The sequence below is a fragment of the Lissotriton vulgaris genome, chromosome 12 (genome assembly GCF_964263255.1).
Source record: "Lissotriton vulgaris chromosome 12, aLisVul1.2, whole genome shotgun sequence".
In the NCBI taxonomy this organism is placed as follows: Eukaryota; Metazoa; Chordata; class Amphibia; order Caudata; family Salamandridae; genus Lissotriton; species Lissotriton vulgaris.
This window is the reverse complement of record NC_141700.1, coordinates 261,715,080-261,732,324: the sequence shown is the minus strand read 5'-3', so window position 1 is coordinate 261,732,324 and position 17,245 is coordinate 261,715,080. Positions and strand designations below refer to the sequence as shown.

The following is a 17,245-nucleotide window of genomic DNA, read 5'->3' as shown; positions in this document are numbered from 1 at the left end:
TCAAGGTTTGAGGGCAAAGGAGGAAGATCATGTTTTCCTGAAGAAGGGTGCATTCAACATTCAGCTGTCAGTCGGAGGAAGGATGCAGTTTTATTTTGAAAGTTGGTAGCACATACCAACAGTTTGGATATTTGTACTGGAAATTGTAGAGAAAGATAACGTTCTAGAATTTGTATAGGAACCACCTACAGTTCCGCCAATAAAAAAAAAGGCATGGACATTTAAGAGAGTTTGCAAAGTTATTAACCCCTTCGACGCGGATGACAAAGCCAGCTCGTCATGGGCGTTACCTGCGCTGCGCGGATGACGAGCTGGATTTGTCACGTTACGCGGGATTTTTAAAAATGCCGCGCACAGCGGGAAAAGCCGCCGCGGCGAAGCGGTTAAAGGAAAAGACTATCAAAAGAGTACCGGTGTAGGAAGTACACAAAGGATTCTACTTGAGGCACTTTCTCATTTTAAAGACATCTGGAGAATGGCATCTAATATTGGATTTAAGGACACTGAACACATGTATAAAGAAACAGAGTTTCCACATGGTCAAATTGTAGCACATTCTTCAGTTTGTAAGAAATAGAGATTTTCTAAGTTCAATGACTTGGAGGATGCATATTTCAATATACCCATTTGCAAGAAATACAGGAAATATCTTTGTTTTATGGTGTCTGGTCAACATTATCAATTCAAAGTGTAAGTAAGGTGCACAGAGAGTGCCTGCAATTCTCTGGCCATCCTGGATGATGATATCGACCTTGCACCACCTCTAGATGGAGCCACCACTTGTGATCCGCTAGGCATCTTCGGCTGAGTTTGTCCACTCTGTTGTTCAGAGAACGCATCAGTTGCTGAACAAACAGAGAAATGCCCTAACATTCGAGCCATGTCCAGTGACGCAGAGCCTCTGAATAAAGTGTCCACGACCCCACCCTGTTTGTTGTAGTACCATATGTTGTTGGTGTTGTCCATGAACACCTGTACCAGTCTTCCCTTGATTAAAGGAAGAAAGGCTTTCAATGCCAAGCCAAACACTTGGAGCTCCAAAGAGTTGATGTGGAGCTCGGACTCTGCTGGAGACCAGAGTCCTCTGATCTCCACCTATAACAACTAGCTACCTCAGCCCAGAACTGGCACATGTGTCACTAGAGTTATCTCCGGTTGGGAAAGTGAGATTTCCCGGATACTGTGCCCACTGAAACTTCAGGTCCCAAAGCAGAGCCCGTAAATGCGAATTGGCATGAATAACCAGCAGGATGCAGGAGGCCATTATGCCCAACAGCTGTATCAGTCTCATAGAAATCTGTGATAAAGGCTAAAACATTGGAATTAAAGCCTGAATATCCTGGACTCGCCACTCGGGAGGATAGGCCCAAAACTGCACTGTGTCAAGGATGGCTCTGATTAAGGAGTTAGGTGTGATTTCCGCATGTTGATAGTAAACCCCAGAGAGTTCAGGAGGTTCCTAGGTTGAAGGTGTGAGATGACTGTCTGGGGCGAGCCCACCTTCAACAACAAATCATCGAAACAGGGAAGATTGGAGCCCCCGATCTCCTTAGAAGAGCTGTACCACTGCCATCACTTTCATGAACATCCAAGGTGCGCTAGTAAGGCCGAAAGGGAGCACCGTAAACTGAACGTGCTCTTGGCCCACCTTGAACTGCAGGTAACGTCTGTGGGCAGGCAGGACGGGGATGTGGTAATAAGCAACCTGCAAGTCCAGTCCTATTATCCAGTCTCGGGCAGAGAGAACTTAGTGGGACTGTGAGCATTTTTAACTTCTCATTTTTTAAGAAGTTGAGGACACAGGTCTAGGATAGGAGGATAGGATGAAGTCTTCTGTCCTTCTTTAGCACCAGAAAGCAGGAATAACAACGGAAACCTACTTTTGATGCAGGCACTCTCTCTATGGCTCCCTTGGCAAAGAGAGTCTGCACTTCTTGATGGAGCAAGGTGAGATGGTACTTGGTCAGCCAATCATAAGTGGGTGGCATGAGTGGTGGGGTAGTCACAAAAGGGAGAAAGTAGCTCCTTTAGATGATCTTGAGTACCAAGCAGTCTGATGTCAGTGACCGCCAGTGGGGCAGGTAACGGCATATCCTGCCTCCCACTTCGTGCCCATGATAGTTGGAGGGCCCTGTTTTTTTATATTCACGCGACGTGACCAGGGGGAGCGAATGTAGAACAAGGGGAGAATTACTTCTATATATATCGGGGTTATTTTTGCCCTGCCTTCCATCTACTAGTTTATCTAAGATGAACGACTGCCAATTTGGCCAATTACTTTACTCCTATATGAGAGAGTGTTACTTTTAATAACTATAGATCCACAATTATCTTTGTGGTTCAAAAGTGCCGTGACTTTAGAGACACTTGGTCATTGATTATTTTTGCTCTCATGACCTGAAATGCCATAATAGACCACAGAAGGTGAATTAGACGTTTTATGGACACCTTTTACTTTTTGCTGTCTGACTGCCGCTTGGGACTATCAACATATTATTAAGCACTGACGAAGTTCCGCATGGAACGAAACGCGTTGGCTGAGGCCTTTTAAAGATTGATCCAATAATGAACTTTTCACAATATCATTACTCTTTGGACTTCTACTTTCGGTGCACCACCTGTATTTTTCAATAGTTGGAGGGCATGCTAAAGAGGCTTGGAGGCAGCAGCTGGCTGAAGATTGTGGTCTGAATCGATTGTGGGCTGCCTGTCCCATGTTGTCTATGGGACCTATGCCCTTTGCCATGAAAAGGCTGTGTAGCATGCTGGCTGTGGTGACTGGGAGGCTATGAGCATGGCTGAAGACCCCTGCAGTGACCACAAAAGGGGCAGAAGGCCGATTAGAATTGTCAAGGGTCCCTGGACAAGCCCAAAACCTGACTGTAGCTCTGTTGCCCTTAAAGCATTTCAGCACTGAATTTGCTTCTTTCTAAATAGGTGAGAGACATCAAAGGGCATTTCCATGAGGGAGGCCTCAACACCCTCTTAAAAGCCAGGCGTGGCTCCACAAGGCCACCGACTATGAAATCACCCTGCCCAGCTAGCTGTTCATGTCCAGACCACGCCTTAAGGTGAACATTGCTGCATCTCGCCCTTCAGCAATAGCATGGGTGAGTATGGCTCGGGCCTTCTCCAAGACCATAGGCAACGTTTGTGCAACCAAGTCCCATATCACATGGGAATAAAGACACAGTAGGCAGGTTGTGTTTACTGACTGCAGTGCTAGGCTGGAGGAAGAGAACATTCTCTTGCTAAAGTTATTCAGCCTATTGGATTCCCGATTCAGTGGCATGTTAGGGAACATGCCAGGGTTAATTATGGATGTGGAGGCTCGGGCCACCAAGCTCTCCAGGATGGGGTGGGTGGTTAAAGAAACTGGTGTCACTAGGAGCACAGTGATGGTGGTAGGCAGTCGTCCTATTCACAGGAGCTCCTGGCCGGGCTTTAACCAGGACCCACGTAGGAACTCTGTAAGGGCTTCATTGAAGGGGAGTAGGTGTTCAGAAGGGGAGAATCCCAGCCCAAGGCGTCCATCTTGATTGCTGCAGTTGGCAACTGAAGGTTCAAGACCTCAGGCGCCCTAAGCACCATTATTGCAAAAGAGGGTCTCTCCTCCGTAGCCAAAGCAGAAGGAGAAACCAGTACAGTGCTGGGTGAGGCGTCTAACCCACTGGTCTCCACCAGTTTCTCATACCATTTATCCTGTTCCTGTTACTTTTCCCATTCGTCTTCCTCTCCAGGTCTATCAAATAAATAAAGCTCTAGCTCCCCTCCCCGAAGCATGGACCATGTCGGCATTGGAAGATGCCCATTCGGCTCTATGTCGGAGTAGGGAATAATGATGGGGCGATGCCACCTAGGGGCACTGGGGGCCTTGACACTGGAGCAGGCATTGAGGAAGGTCTCCATTTCTCTGCCAGCTCCACTTTGGATCCATCAAGGAATCCATGTGGCCCAACTGGTACTAAGAGGAACCTGACGATGCTCCAGCACTCTTACGGCCTGAAGGTGCTCTAGAGGGGCTGACCGGCCCATATATAAGGTGCATCACCTCATAAACCTGCTTCAGATGGGTGGGGGTCACTCCAGCTCTGGGAAGATCAGAGAAGCGCAGAGCAGACTCTGGTTCAGGTTTCTGCTGACTCACAGTGCCTGGGATGCTGATGTTCCCGCGTCTCATCGAAAAACTTCAACGGATGAGGCAAAGTCAAAGACCTCTTTGACGTCCTTGACTTCTTGTGCTTCTGGGACTTCCCTGATGATTTAGAGTGTGACAAAGTTCATTCGGAAGGGCTCTGTGAATGGTCCTGTGATCTTTCACATGAACAGGACTTCAAGTGTCAAGCTTTGTGGAGTCGACTGACTTTGGGCAGCGAGGAGTTTGAGGGAGTGCTCCCTCAGAGCCTTAGGATGCATGGTGCTGCAGTTCTCACAGGTCTTGGAGTATTGATCCAAGCACCACAAATCCAGCAAGTGGGAGTCCTGTCACAACATTTGTCTGTGACAGGCCCCATATGGTTTGAAACCAGTTGGTTTTGTGGGTGACATTACCTCCCACTGAGAGAAAAATGTCAAGAACATTCGACAAAACATTAAAAAAGCCAGTCAAAAATTGACTGAGGGTATCTCAGACTAGATCAGAGCTATCTGGAGTGGAAAGGAACGAACTGACATCAGCACCCTAAGGTGGTGCCTATGTAGGTACCACACACGTCACTCCCGGTGAGGACGCTGCTGACGTGGAACTGAACGGCATCTGGTGTGCAGGGGTATTGCTAAAAAGAATCCGGATCCTGTCTGATGCCTGGGAATATTCTAAGGTGAGGAAATTGCATCTGGAAGTCCCTAACAGATTATTGTTGCTCTGGTTAATCTAATAATGGAATACCGTACATTAGGCATTTGTTCTGCAAACTGAGCAGGACAGAATGTAACACAAACCTCCAAGCTTTAAAGAAATTCGTTTAGCGTCACCATTAATAAAACTTGCTCAAGGACTGGAGGTCAAAAAATGGTTCAACACTATTGACATTAATGATTGGGTTAATAAGGTCTTCTAGTTATATAAATGCTGAAACTTATCATTGTCCTTTTATGCCATCTACCAGGCATTAGGATGAGTCCTAGGTGAACCCAGTTCTAGAAAAATGTTTCTACTGCTATCTACTGAGGTTTGTGGCAATGATTGCTCCTCCTTCCTGCGAGTGCATAAGGAAATGGATATGGTTTCTGTCAGCAACTATGTCAGTTCACTGGTAAATGGATGTTTACCTTGCTACTGTCCCTGAAAAGGTGTAATTTTTTAGCAGAGTGAAGGAAAAAGCCTGTCAGGCTTAGAAAACCTCCAGGCGCACCAATAAAAAAGTTGTGACGACAATCCAGTTAAAGCAGCAGAACTAGCCATTTAGAAACAACAGATTTATCAGTACTGGAAAACAGCACAAGGCACATTGTCCAAGAAACAGTAAAGAACTACAGAATGAGCAAGAGTCAAGCAGAGCACAAAAAATAAGGAAATGAAGGGACAATCTTCCAAGATAAAGGAAATTCAAATATTGCGAGATTGGTTTTCTCTGCTGGCAGCTCCAGCAATACTTCTAAAATGTCAGGTGTCAGGAAATAAAAAAAGATCAAAGAGCAATGCACCATCTTTGAATTGAACAGCCCATTACAAGGACTAAGAGGTGTTATCATGGCACATGATTTTTGGCGTGTAGGTGTATGTCCCAAAGTCTGCACTCCATGCTCTGGCCTTAACAAACTAACACTGATGGCCACAGAATCCAGCAGCTTCTAGAAGTTAATCTGGCATGGGCCACCTGGAGAAACAGTGCACACCAGCCTCCTGGCTAGGGATCACTGTTCAGGGTCCCTATATGTAGAGCTGTAAAACAGGAAGATGCAGCCGTTGTATCCACACCAGAAGCAGGTTAAGAACGAGTACAGCAGGAAACTGGGAAGAAGGTGTGGCCTGAGAAATCCAGAGAAAAACAGTTGTACTAAAAACAATAAAAAAGTATTTAAAGTTCAACAGTGTGTTGCATAAGAATGCAATTTTAAGGTAGACTGTGCAATGTAGTTAACATTGAAGAATACAATCCAAAACATTGGGTCATATGTACCTAAACTTAGTGGTATGGAGTCTTAAAAGCTTCACTGTGTGAACTTCATAACTCAAGGCCACTGGTCAATTACACTCTGCTCTCAAAGGAAACATGCGACAACCTGAGACCTTTAGTAACGTATCCACCTCTTTGACCTCACATGCTACAAGAATGTTGACAGAATTATATAGCCATTGAACCCAAGTGCTTACATACAATATAGCTCTAAATGGTGAGGAATCAGATTCAATTAAATCTAGAAAAGTCTGAAATCCTAAAAAGAAGCAACCTAGTTTAATAATCCTCTTTCATTGCCTCAGCAAACAAGTATGGACTCTTGCCTAGGCCATGTCAATGAAAAGCCTAAGTGTAACTATTACCTTTAACTAGAAGTCAACACAATTTAATAAAGATATGTTTTAAGCTATGCAACCTATGCAGCATCCTGCTTTATCTGACATGCAGGTAGGTGTATTCCCCTGACCTAGACAAGACTAAACTACTCAAACTCATTATTTCTAAGCTTCCCAGCTTGTCTCATTTGAAGAAACCAAAGACTGAAACATGTAGCAGCCAGACACCTCCCTACACACAGAGCAAGAGAACATATATTTCTGCCAAGCAAACATTCCATGTACGGTACATCAGGTGAGATACAAGAACATGTGTATTGCATATAGCACAACCATCAAAAAGGCCATGAATTCCTCTAGGGTAAACTGACCAAAATACTAAAATATCTTTTGAATGTGCTTAGTCTTTTGCAATGCTACGAAGAACAAGGGAGACCTACGGTACATAGGGACCAGAGGTATATAATATTTTTAAGAAACAATGATCCCCCCCATAACCTGTACCTGAATAGCAAAAAATAAATATATTTAAAATAAAACATTAATATTAAAAAATACATGCAAACTTTCATTAACATCGATAATAGTGGGCAGTAAGGCAAACACGATGTGGTAGTTGTGCTCAGACAAACAGAAGTGATAAATGTGAATGAACAGTATAATGTATATGCCCAAATATAAATAATAGCGATGCAGCCCAGCTAAAAAATGAATAACAAGAGAAAAGTGGGTCTGCTTGCGATGTCAACTACATTTCAAACCTGCATAAATATGCAGATCATCATCAGGACAGTTGTGATTAAATGCCTGAGATACATCTTAATACATAAATATACAATCATAAAAGACATTCACAAGAATAAGGACAAAAAAGAAGAAGACAAAAATAATAAGTTACAAACAGAGAAAAGTTATACGTCACAATATGCAAAAGTAGTGAATAAGCATAAATATGTCCAAATAGAGATCTTACCAATGTGCCATGGTGTGTGACAATGTCACAATATCAGTCTTCATAAAGGGTATGTGTATGTAAAAAAGTGTGTAAATAAGTAAACCTTAACAGGACAGGAACAAGAGGAATCAAAGGAAATCCAAAAATAAAAGGTACCTGAAGACAGGAGTGGTTTACCAAACTATAAACATACAAAAAAAGTAAAACAAAAAAAGATAATGAGAAGCAAGCAAGTCGGACCAGTGCATTTAGATAGCAAAATAGTGGGGAAAGGGTTATCATACTTTCAGTGAAAACTACGGAGCCGGGACCCAAGGGCACTGGTGCTCAAGAGAAGCCATTTCATGCGTTTGCAATGGAAGCATGGACAAACATCCAAGTTCCTCGAATGCTTCATACAATTGATGCCAAAATAATGTGTGTGCCGGAGAATAGCAGTTGCCATGGAAATAGGCTCTGCTTCGAGGACCATAAAGGTAATAAACATAGAGGAATGGGCAGAAAAAGAGAATGCCGGCAATGGCCATTAAAAAAATGGCTTGACTGGTGTCCTAAATAATTAAAAAAACAACCATAGACAATGCTTAAATGCTAGCCTAAAAAACTGTGGAAATAAGCAACTGGCAATGGTCACAAAAAGAGGACTCGAGGACCAAAAGACTCATCATGTTGCGTTGGGTAGCACGCCATCTTTAATTAGGAAAAAACAAAAAATAAGCACTACCTTGTAGTTAAAAAAATGGAAAAGTAAAAAATGTTAAAGAAAAAGAAAAAATATAAATGGCAAGGCAACAAATGGATGCACAAAATACATTATGCCCTCAAAATACAAACAATTTGTATATAGCCATGTATAGTAGTAGACCTATATTGTAACCTATAATAGCAAGGTATACAACACAGACCCTCTTACTTATCTGTGTAGCCAATTGTCGCTACACTAAAGAGGTTCAGTCTTCCAGCTTGTTGAGACCCATGTTCAGACTATCCAAGTGCAGAATCCATTTCAGCTCTTCTTTGTTCGAGAGGAGAGACACACTTCCGCCTCTGCTCAGTGGATGTACAACAGGGATAACTTGCCATTGTAGTTCATTTTCCGTGTGGCTGTGCTGTATGAAATGTTCTACCAGTGGTACAGTCATGACCTTACACCTAAAGCAACTCCTATGTTGGCATATTTTGGTGCATATCTTTTCTGTGGTTTGCCCAATATATATAAGATCACATGGGCACATGATAGCATTAACCACATTGGTTGTATTACAATTAGAGAATTGTTTCAAGATAAACTTGACGTCCTAAAAATTTTTTTTTTTAGATTCAATAGTGAATGCACAAACACCATATTAGCCACATTTAAAATAGCCCTTCACTGGTGTTAACCCCAGAGATCATGAAGCGTACAAATGGTATTATGGCATGGAGGGGATGCCGGCACTAAAAGTGGCCCTTAATACCTTTATTTTGAGAAATGCAAAAATAGGCCTCTCAAGTGTAAGGTAACCTGCATTTAATAGATTCCATTGTTTCAAACTACATTTCTTTACTTTGTACGAGACTAGTGAAAATGTAGTAACAGACCAGCTTTTTAATTTCCTTTATTTAAACATTAGGAGTAAGTAACACATATCTTGGACAATACCAAGCTCTTTTCAAAGATCTTTTCAAAAAGTGTCTAGGATACCCTCTGGATATAAGTTCTGTGACTATTTCTCTGCTTCAAAGAGATCTTTTTTTGTGCATACAATTTCTTATAATTCTCAGAAATTGTGAGTAGGGAAGAGAGTCCTATAAGGATCTGAGGTGATGGCTAGAATAAGTCAAGAGAGTATTTCTCTCTGTAGGTTTACAAACGAATTAATTATACGATTTCCCATTGTCAGTCTTAATTATCAAATCTAGGAATGCTATTTCAGATTTGTTGTAATGTGAAGTAAATTTCAGACCTTTACAGTCAGTATTTAACCAACTAAGGAATTCAGAGAGTTCATCTGTTCTCTGTACCATATTAGGAAAATATCATCAATGTATCATTTTCACATTACAAGCTGACTGTAGAAAGGATTATGGTCTGTCAAATTTACCTTAGATTCGAGGTTATCCATGAACAAAAAAGCAGTTTCTTTAATTTGTTGGTAAAGATATATTAAAAAAGACATACATTTCTCATCAATGTGAGCTGAATTAATTGTGGCAAATGCAGTGTTTGTGCATGAACTACTGGATATAAAGAATTGAAACTAAAAAAAAAAATCTCTAATTGTAATACAACCAATGTGGTTTGTGCTATCATACGCCCATGTGACCTTATATACATCGGGCTAACCACAGAAAAGACAAGCATCAGAATATACCAACATAGAAGTCGCCTAAGGTATAAGGTCATGACTGCACCTTTGGTAGAACATTTCATACAGCACAACAAATCGGAAGACGAACTATGATAGCTAGTAATCACTGCTATAAATCCACTGGGCAGAGACAGAAGTCTATCTCCCCTTTTGAACAAAGAAGAGCTGAAATGGATCTTCGCTTGGACAGTCTGAACACAGGTCTCAACAAACTGGAAGACTCGACCTCCTTAGTGTAGTGACAATTAGCTCTAGAAATAAATAGGTCTCTGTCTAGTATACCTTGCAGTTAAAAGATACAATATTGATCTACTTCTGCAAATGGCTATATACGAATTGTTTGTACTTTAAGGGCATGATGTATTCAATGTATCCATGTGTTGCTTGTTGATTTATATGTTTTAGTTTTTTATTAATTTTAACATGTTTTACTTTCCCCTTTTTTGCTACAAAACATTGTTTATTTTTTCTCTAATTTAAGATACAGTGTTCCTAAATGCAATCTGATGATTCTTTTGGTCGACGAGTCCTCTTTTAGCATCCATTCTCAGTCATTTCGTTCCACTCTTTTTAGGCTAGTGCCACGGCATTGTCTGCTGTTGGTTTTTATAATTATTTAGGGCACCAGTCTAGCTCTTTTTTTATGCCCAATGCTGGCATTCTCTTTTTTTGTTAATTCCGCTATGTTTATTATCATGGCAGTCCACTGAGCAGAGCATATTTCTATTGCAGCTGCTATGCTTCGAGCATGCACTTTCTTCTGGCGTCGATTGTGAGCTGCATTCTCAGAACTCAGATGTTTGTCCGTGTGTCCCTTTCAACACAGGTATTGCCTTCTCTTCAGCATCTGGTGCCCTTGGTTCTCAGTACCGTATTTTCAACCTGAAGGTATGCTGAACCTTTGTTCCATTATTTTGCCAGATTCAACGGGCCCCAACAGTTCTTGGACGTAGCGGGCGGTAAGGTGACAGAATTTGGGGAGGAGGGAATGTCAAGTTGTGCGCATACTATTAACAGACGCCCCCCCCCCGTGCCTAGGGGAGGGGCACCCTTAGTTGCACCACGGGGCTGAGCCTCCTCTGGTGCCCCTGGCTAAGGAAGGGGTTGGCTGGTGAAATGAAACCTTGAAGAAAACGAAACTTAGTGGGTATTTAAGGCTGTGCCCTGGGGGGTTTCATTCTCTTTGTCCCCTTGGACCACAGCCTGGCTACTGGAGCGTTGTTGACCACCCACCCACCCGGCAGATGAGAAGGCTTCACGGAGGCGGAGCGCTGACAGTTAACAACAACGAAGGATGCACAACAATGGAGGTGCAGCCATTCCATGGACCCCAGGAGGGGGTAGATTCCACATGTGCAGTGGGTCGGCAGGGAGGAGGGACTGACCTGCTGGTAGTCCTGGACTCTACTGCCCTAACCCACAACGTATGGACTGAGTAGAATCTTGGGGAGGAGGCCTGTGTTCAGGTACCCCGGTGGGCCGGTGCGGTATGCGGTGCCCTGGATGTCAAGCAGTGCAACTGTTGGCTGTAGGACATTGGGGTCTGCAGGCACAATGTGCGCAGCAGAGTGGAACATTGGTGGCCGAGACGGTCAAGTTCAAATGTACAGCCAAGTTCTAATGTACGTTAGAGATAAAAAGTTAAAGTGTAAAGTTCAAAGGTATGGCCAAGTTGTTCTAGTGTATGGCCGAGGTAAAATTAAAGTGTAATGTTGTGCCTAATTCACTTACTGCCGTTGACATGTTGCTTCAGCTAAAGTGTGATGTTATGTTATGTTATGTTATATATCCAAAAAGGATACGTTTCTTTGGTAATGGTCTGTGGTAAATTACTTGGTTTGAAGTAAATAAAAAGCTACGCCGTAGACAAAATACCCTGATTCTGAGAATTCCTGGGCGTAGCGGGCAGTAAGGTGATAGGATTTGGGGAGGAGGGAATGTCACGTTGTGCGCATACTATAAAATAGTCTTTCTAAAGGCATTTTTCGGACATGTAATTTAATTTTTGTACGCCTTAGGCACTCAATAAGAGGGGGTTGTATTTCCCCCTCTGCACAGAAATTTGAATCACGAGTTTCACAGTAAGTACAACATTAGCACAATATTCACCAGGTGAATTTCAGCAGGTCAAACTTGCCATATTTTACTGATGGAAAAGGTCTGATAAATACCAGTAAACCTGGAATTTAGTGCGCAAAGCACCTACATCTGCATGTTGTGTCCCATTTTAAAGAACGTGTAATCGGTGATAAAAACTGTAATTTAAAATGTGAGATCGTTATTGTATCCCCAGCTTGGCCACTCGTAATGAAGGCCTAAATGGTACTGAAGAATGTTTTGTAGGTTTAGTCTTCTCAACAGTTGTTGGTATTTATGAACTGTCTGACTACTGCAGCGTGCTGACATAAATACATCCAGGAAGCTGAAATACATCAAGGTCGGCTTGTTTTGCCAATGTGAGTGCAGACTAAAAACATGAAAGCTAGACAAGATGAAAACAATCAGTGAATAAAGTGGATTAAGAGCGGAAATTATGAGTGCTTTTTCAGTCAGTTTTTGACACTTTGACTTAAGGAGCAGGCTGTCACCATTTTTAATCCATATAATAGTGCATTTAACTCACCCGTCTTCTGCCTGTAAATCAGATGCATCCTCAAAGCTGTCTTCCTGGGATAAACCCTTGCTTCTACAGGATCAAAAAAGATGCTATTAAGGCAAAGACTGCAGGCTATGGAAACCAGGATTGGCCTCTTCTTCACCTACCACCTACCACATTGACATCATGCACAACTCTAGTGCACATATAAGCACATGGGCATACTCAAGTCCAAAACACATGGGTAGTGAAATCCTCAAATACATAGGAAGGTAGATGTACACTCAAATACACATGCATGTACAATCTTACAAAGACAAGCACACAGTTTCAGAAATCTGTATGTTTACAAAGGTGACCGACACCCCTGTCCACAGTATTCATAAGGCCCCATGACTCCCGCCTTTCAAAGTGAGTCACATAGTAAAAACATGCAAAATTATAAACCCCTATAATAAATAGATTTTATTGAATATTATGAGCAAATCAATGTGACTTCAATATCATTAAATTACTTTATAACTGCTCATGGTGGTGCCAGTGTATTTCTATCTGCAAAGTGAAGCAACATTATACATATAGCTGCACATATGATCATCTCTTGCATATCTGTATGTAGGACTAACATGTCCTGTGTGACTTTGCAAAGTACATCTTCTGCCCGAGGATCCATGTTTAGCAAAGAATCATCTCCTGAGCATAGGCCTTTAGCACAATCTACAACATATCTTCACATATCATCGCCCTCTACTGCATATTTGTGTGTGTGTGTGTATATATTTGCAATACCTCGTAGCGCTCCACCACTCAGGTGAAAAACAAGGCGTGGACCACTCAGCTAGTCATGACGCGTTTCGGCCGTACTTGCGGCCTTGGTCATATATATATATGTTTCAGATGCACAGATACATAAAACACAGTACAAGTAACTAGATAAAAACAAATAAATAACATCAAGATATTCAACATCTCATAAAACATGAATGTCTTAAATCCTCGTCTCACAATAAGATCAGAGAAGAGAAAAAAATGAAATGAGAAATAGTATAGAGGGTAAGAGGGGAGATTTCAAAGGAGAAATAGCTGCATCTAGAGTGTAAATAATGTAGGAAGATTCTCTACTGGACATCATTGCTTGGGGCTTGATAGTAGGTATGCACGTAATCCAGGCAGAATGCAGATATTTTGTCACCCCAACTACAATTACCTCTCTCTTGTCTGATTGTGTAGTGTGTGGGCATATTGGCGGAAGCCCAAAAGCTTACACAGCGGCCTCAGTCATTGCTTTTGCGGTCTATCGTAGGCTGGGAAAAAAAGGCAAAGCAATGCAGAGTTTCTTCTACTGACTTGCATAGGGTGCACACATTAGAGCTACAATACTGTGTGCCCCTGTTTATGCAGAAGCTGTTTCATGGCAAGACCCCGTACCTCCATTTAAAGTAGAGTTGCAGGAGAATGGAGCCTGGGGAATGTCCAAAAAAGATCCATATGCGGGGGACAGCTTGATGTCTAGAAAATAGTCAGTGGCACTACCTGCTTTTACACCTTTCAGATCCCTCAACCACAAAAACTCTTTCAGTCATTCTTTGACCAGGGAGTGAGGGACTTGTTTTGCCGTGGCAGGGGTTTACCAGAGCAGAGGCAAGCCTATCTTGTAAAATGTGGCTTTAATATAATAAAACCAAGTAAACCTCTCACAACCAGGAGATATGAGGAGAGCCTTAACCACAGTTCTATAGGATCCTAGTTCTCCTTTGTGCCACAGTCTAAACCAGTCTAAACTTGGTTTATAGGAACAATTCCCAGATCCAGCAGTTGGGGGAGGTGAGGAGCACTCTGAGGAATGTTGAGAATGCTCCTCACTAACTTTTTTTAGGTTTTAACAAGAGCATTCTTTTTAACATGTCTCCATAATTCTACACCATACATGGCTGAACTTTTCGCTTTGATGTTGTCGATCTCCACCACTGGTTCTAGAGAATAAGCTTGGCCACGTTTGCGCAGTTTGACTACGGCACCAGCATCTTGTTGGAGTTTTAGAGAACATCTCTTGATATGAGAGGACCCACTCATTTTGTGATTCAGGCAAACCCCCAAATACACAAACTCTTGCACTTTTTCTAAAGCAATGCCCTGCACCCAAATACATGCTCTAACATATTTATATGGATTAAAAGCCATACATTTCGTTTTATTGATGTTTAGTTCAAGACCATGATCACTACAGAAAAAAAAGCGAGAACTAGTGCCTGCAGACCAAGCATGATTTTAGAGATTAAAAGCATGTCATCTGCGAAAAGTAGCATCACATTTTATATGGGGGCCAAGTTTGGGTGCATCGTTTCCAAGAAACCAAGTGTGTGTACTAAGTCGTTAATATAAAGACTTACTGATAGATCGTTCCAGCTGTATTGCCCACCCTTTAAGTCATCTCCTCGCAGCGTAAACCATGGGGTTCCACAGGGCTCCAGTTTGAGCCCTACTTTATTCAACATCTATATGGAACCCCTGGCACACGTTGTAGAGAATTTTGGCGTGGGCATTGTAAGCTACGCGGACGATACTCAATTAATGTTCAAACTAACACCGGACAGCAAAGACTATGCCGCCAACTTTTCCAACTGTATGGCGGCTGTAGCCACCTGGATGGACAACAATTGTCTCCGTTTAAATGGCGACAAGACAGAGGTACTGGTGGTAGGGAAGGAAACCTCCATATGGTCTCACGCATGGTGGCCAAGTGAACTGGGAGAATTACCCAGTCCCGTTAAATCGGTAAGAAACCTAGGGATCATGCTAGACTCGGATTTATCTGGCAAATCCCTGTTGCGTGCTTATCTAGGTTCCTGATCGATACTGTGACCTTATGCCCCTATTCGGCCATAAAACCATTTATTCCCTATATTGGCATAACCGTTCAAGTGCGATTTTCTGAAAAGTCATCTCTGGCCTCACACGAACAGAGCCACATTCCAGCATGACTCTCTGCTACTTCCTTTGCGACCAATTAGTGCAATGACAGAGCAGCAGTCACTATCTGATATTCCTAGATAACACTCCGAGTTCTTCAACAAGATAAAAACTTAGCAAACCTGGAAATCCCCGCTTGCTATGTTTTGATTAGTAATGGAACTCTAATGAGCAACTGATAACTGTCACTTCCTAGTGACATCTTTAATTGACGTCTTATGTCCAGCAAACTTGCGTCAAACCCGGCACCTGTCAGGTATAAATATTACCAACGTTGCCTTAAGCAATGCGAAGCTGTGAGCTGTTAGCTGTGAGCTACTGTTGCTGATGCCAGCTGCCTGCATGACCCCGTGTTGGTAACAACTAGCACTCTGTCGCTGCAGCCTGCTATCCTGTGGTGGTGAAGCTACTGATTACCATTATCGCCGCTACAGCGCGACCTATGGTGCAGTACGCTTGAGGAGCCGTGCAGCCGTCCTCTGCGAAGACATCCAGCCCAGCTGCCCGCGGACGCTGTCACCCCTCCTTCCTCGACGCGCTGAGAGAAGCCGCTGCCTTTCTCGTGCAGAGAAATCCAGTCCCGGCGCTTCCGGTTTACCCTCGCGGGTGACTGGGATATCGAGAGAGACCCCTGAAGGAGATACCAATCCTCCATCATTCTATTCAGAGGTATGGTGTTGACTAAACCCTTAGACGAGAATTCTTGAAACAAACCTTGGCAAAACCAACTTAACTTAAGCTACTTACTTACTCCCCTTCTCACGTGTTAGGCTTAGGTCAGGCACACTGGGGTAGGCTTAGTTAGAAGCACCAGTTGAGTATGTTAGCCTAATATATATATGACTGTATATATGTTTTATTACTTTTAAACCATTGTATGGCTAAGAAACCATATCAATGCTTTTACAGTTCTATTTCGCAATACTTATCTTACTGTACGTACTTTTTATAATAACAGTTATTGCAATTGTGGCAATACATTTCTCTTGTACGAGAAGAAAGACTGTTCAATAAATGTTAACCCTTTATTGATAAACGCCCGTCTCTCTATTCTCTACATACTGTGAAAGTAAACTGCACTAGACTGACTGAGTGAAATCTGTGTCTATTGTTTCACACGACCCTAGAGATCGACTCTTGATCTGAGGAGCAAAGTTGTCATGTTGCACGGTTGTTGGAAAGCTGAATCCCTTCTTGTCTGTGCCAAGGAAGCTGATCACTTCCTATGCAGAGAAGAAAGTTTCCAGTGACCTCTGAGCTAGTTGGTAACACAACCCAATTAAGTTTAGCATAGTCAGTGGAGGCCTGGAATATAAGCAGTTCCACGTCGATACTACTGTTTATGTTATTCCAATGCGCAGGGCCTAGTGGGAAACTAGGAACTACACTACATGGCGCCCTAACGTTTGGTAAGGCGATAAACTAACGCAAGACCTTTAGAGTAACTCAGTCGTGCATATTTCACACCCCTTTCTCCCGTAAATACTCCAATAGACGTCTGGAGTGGGTGAAAGGTTAAAATCCGCCCGACCTTAGTAGGAAGAGATTCCTATGTAAAGCTCTGGTTTATTCAACGTTGAAGGATACAGTGTTCCAAAATATTGTGCATCTAATCTTTGTCTCCTTGGAGACCTACTCTGCAAAAGCCTGCATTTTTTAAATGTCAGACAATGAAGAAGAAAGGGAAGCAGCTAGGCTGGCTTCCATACTAATAGAGGAGGACTCGAGTCTCCTACAGACAGACCCGGATGCTATTGTCATCCCGGTCCAGTTAAGAAGATCTATAACTTTAAAACTTATAGAAAACGGACTGCCACCTCAAGGTGGTACAGTAATTTTCGTGATAGAGGCTCACGAGTATCGGCAGACAGAGGTATTCTATTCATGGATAAACTTTCCAGCGGTAAACGCTATAA

The 17,245-nt window shown here is 42.6% G+C and overlaps 1 protein-coding gene across 1 annotated transcript in view; it reads right to left on the bottom strand.

Moving 5' to 3' along the window:
- CNGB1 (cyclic nucleotide gated channel subunit beta 1) overlaps positions 1 to 17,245 on the bottom strand; it is a 1,326,699-nt gene that overhangs the window by 415,356 nt on the left and 894,098 nt on the right. Inside the window, exons 26-27 of the mRNA XM_086945539.1 lie at positions 14,287 to 14,492; positions 12,387 to 12,449 (exon numbers count right to left, since the gene is read on the bottom strand). Of these exons, the coding sequence (XP_086801665.1) occupies positions 12,387 to 12,449; positions 14,287 to 14,492 (269 nt within the window). The remainder of the gene's footprint in view (positions 1 to 12,386; positions 12,450 to 14,286; positions 14,493 to 17,245) is intronic.